Source organism: Penaeus japonicus, unplaced genomic scaffold, assembly GCF_977035675.1.
Source record: "Penaeus japonicus unplaced genomic scaffold, GWHDUDI00000001_assembly GWHDUDI00000033, whole genome shotgun sequence".
In the NCBI taxonomy this organism is placed as follows: domain Eukaryota; kingdom Metazoa; phylum Arthropoda; class Malacostraca; order Decapoda; family Penaeidae; genus Penaeus; species Penaeus japonicus.
The window spans coordinates 12567519-12569728 of record NW_028234435.1 but is presented as its reverse complement, the minus strand read 5'-3'; the positions used below and the strand labels follow the sequence as shown (position 1 = coordinate 12569728).

Sequence of the window (2210 nt, the reverse complement as noted above, 5' to 3'; positions counted from 1 at the left end):
ATCTGTAATATCTTAAAAGGACTATCATTCCTGTATGTGTATCGCCATGGCCAAGACGTATATTTATTATACTGAACAGGAAGTAAAGAATGACATTCTCAATTGGAATATCTTGGAAGTGTTATAGCGACCCGTGCAACTTCAGGAATAAAGAAATTCCGAAATCAGTCCAGACTTTTCGATTATAATTAAAACACACGCACACAAAATTCATGAACGCGGACTCGCCTATCGCAAAATGAACAACAAAGAAGCGTTCTTTTAAAACAACGACATTTCAAAGATAACCTGAAAGATAAGCAAAAGTAATAAAACAGAGTATCTTGAGACAAAAGAGTAGTTGTTTCCTATCTCGCCATGGCAAAACCTTGATCGATTTCGTCTCCGTTAACGAAGACCGATTACGAGAACGAACCGAAATACTTGTCTTGTGAAGAGAAATACTGACAAGCTTATTCCGAGATGTGTTTTCCCCTGCTCGTTGTTCTTGCCGTGAGAGCCATGCTTGTTGTACGCCCACACACACACACAAACACACACACACGCACGCACACGCACACACACACACAAACACATACACACACACACACACACACACACGCACACACACACACACACACACACACACACACACGCACGCACACGCACACACACACACACACACACACAAACGCACACACACACAAACACATTAACACACGTACATACACACACAAATGTATGTATATATTTTGATATTCTAGATCTTTTCTTGCAAGATACAAAATGCTAAAGTTTGATATAGAAAGTAATGAAAAGTTAAGGAAAGAAATCTCTAACTTCTGCGATTTTCCAGGGCATGTGCGCCACTGCGGTGAACGGCCTGGATGTGTGCGCTCCTGACTGCACTAACAAAGGGCCCGGAGAGATGGTCGTTGATCCGAACGACTGCACCCGGTTCTATTTTTGCCTCACCGACGAGATGCCATCCGACAGCTCTGTTCCGTGTGAAGAAGGTCACATTTTCGACTCTTCATCCGGCTCGTGCGTTCCCGGGACAGACTGCGTTAGTATCTGCAGTTCGAAAAAGTGCAGCTACGTCTGCGACGATAACTTAGAGGTTGTTAGCGACCCTCTGAACTGCGGTCAGTACTACTTCTGTCTTCCATCTGGCGTGGAGGGGCCCATCCTGTGTCCCAACGACAGGCCCTTCTTCAACGGAGAGACGTGCGTTAACAAGTACGAATGTTGTTCGAATCCCTGCGTTCCGCACTGCGCGGCGGCGGGCAGCCAGATCCCGGATCCGAAGAACTGCTCGATGTTCTACGTGTGTCTCGAGGAAGGGCCTCCGTCGGAGGGCCTCCACTTCCCGTGTCCTCCCGGCACGAACTTCGACGTGATGGTTGGCTTTTGCTACGAGGGCGCCACGTGTCAGTTCCTTTGCACAGAGCCGCCGTCGACGACTGTGGCCACGACCATCACCACTACTGTCATGACGACGACACAGACGACCACGCCTCTGCAGTGTCTGGAAAGCTTTTTGTGCACGGAGGTCGGCTCGTTCCAGAAGTTCCCGACGTGCGTGACGGAGTACTACGCGTGTTATGCCGAAGGGTTGTGCGCGGTTCTCGAGAAGTGTAAGGAAGGCATGGTGTTCAATCCCGTCCCGGAATATCCCTACTGCGTTGTGCCCGAGATGTGCCCTTATACCCCGGTCTAAAGACACACAGGTAATGATGGAAATTATCCGGGAGTGACTTTATCACCAACACTTTACATATATGATCCTTTATTTTGGTGTGTTTCATGTCAAATTTACTCATTTGTTATCTCGTTTTTATCTTTTCTTTACTCATCACGGTGGTAAATAAATAATGCAAAGAAGCTTATTTCATTAACCTCACGTAACATGAACTCATAAACTAATTAGGCTGATGGCAAGAAAGTATATCGTCTCTTTTGCTTTGGAATTCAGGTCGAAAGAAAGCTCAAAGCAATGGCTAAAAAAACATAGGAAGATTGGTCGACATTATTGCTCTTGGAAGAACGAATAAAAACAAAAAAACTGAAAGAAACAATAGAAGGAACTATGCCAGTTGACTTATACAGGGATTTTATTACAGTCAGTATTTCCAAGGCGAAGATATACTTGTTGATTGTTGATAGTCTGAATGCAACACCGTTGTTTTTCAAATAAACATCACCAGCCCAGCATCAGGTCAGGGATTATC

The 2210-nt window shown here is 45.4% G+C and overlaps 1 protein-coding gene across 1 annotated transcript; it reads left to right on the top strand.

Annotated features, from left to right (window-relative positions):
* The first annotated feature begins 327 nt into the window (after positions 1-327).
* Positions 328-1863, top strand: LOC122246403 (uncharacterized). Its single transcript, XM_043004954.2, has 2 exons — positions 328-492; positions 836-1863. Exons 1-2 carry the CDS (start codon positions 463-465, stop codon positions 1697-1699), a joined length of 894 nt encoding a protein of 297 aa, XP_042860888.1. The 5' UTR covers positions 328-462; the 3' UTR covers positions 1700-1863.
* Positions 1864-2210: the final 347 nt, after the last annotated feature.

Coding starts and splice junctions, on each gene's coding strand:
- LOC122246403 (XM_043004954.2), top strand. CDS start 463: ATGTGTTTTCCCCTGCTCGTTGTTCTTGCC. Junction 493..835: donor CCCTGCTCGTTGTTCTTGCC/GTGAGAGCCATG, acceptor GCGATTTTCCAG/GGCATGTGCGCCACTGCGGT.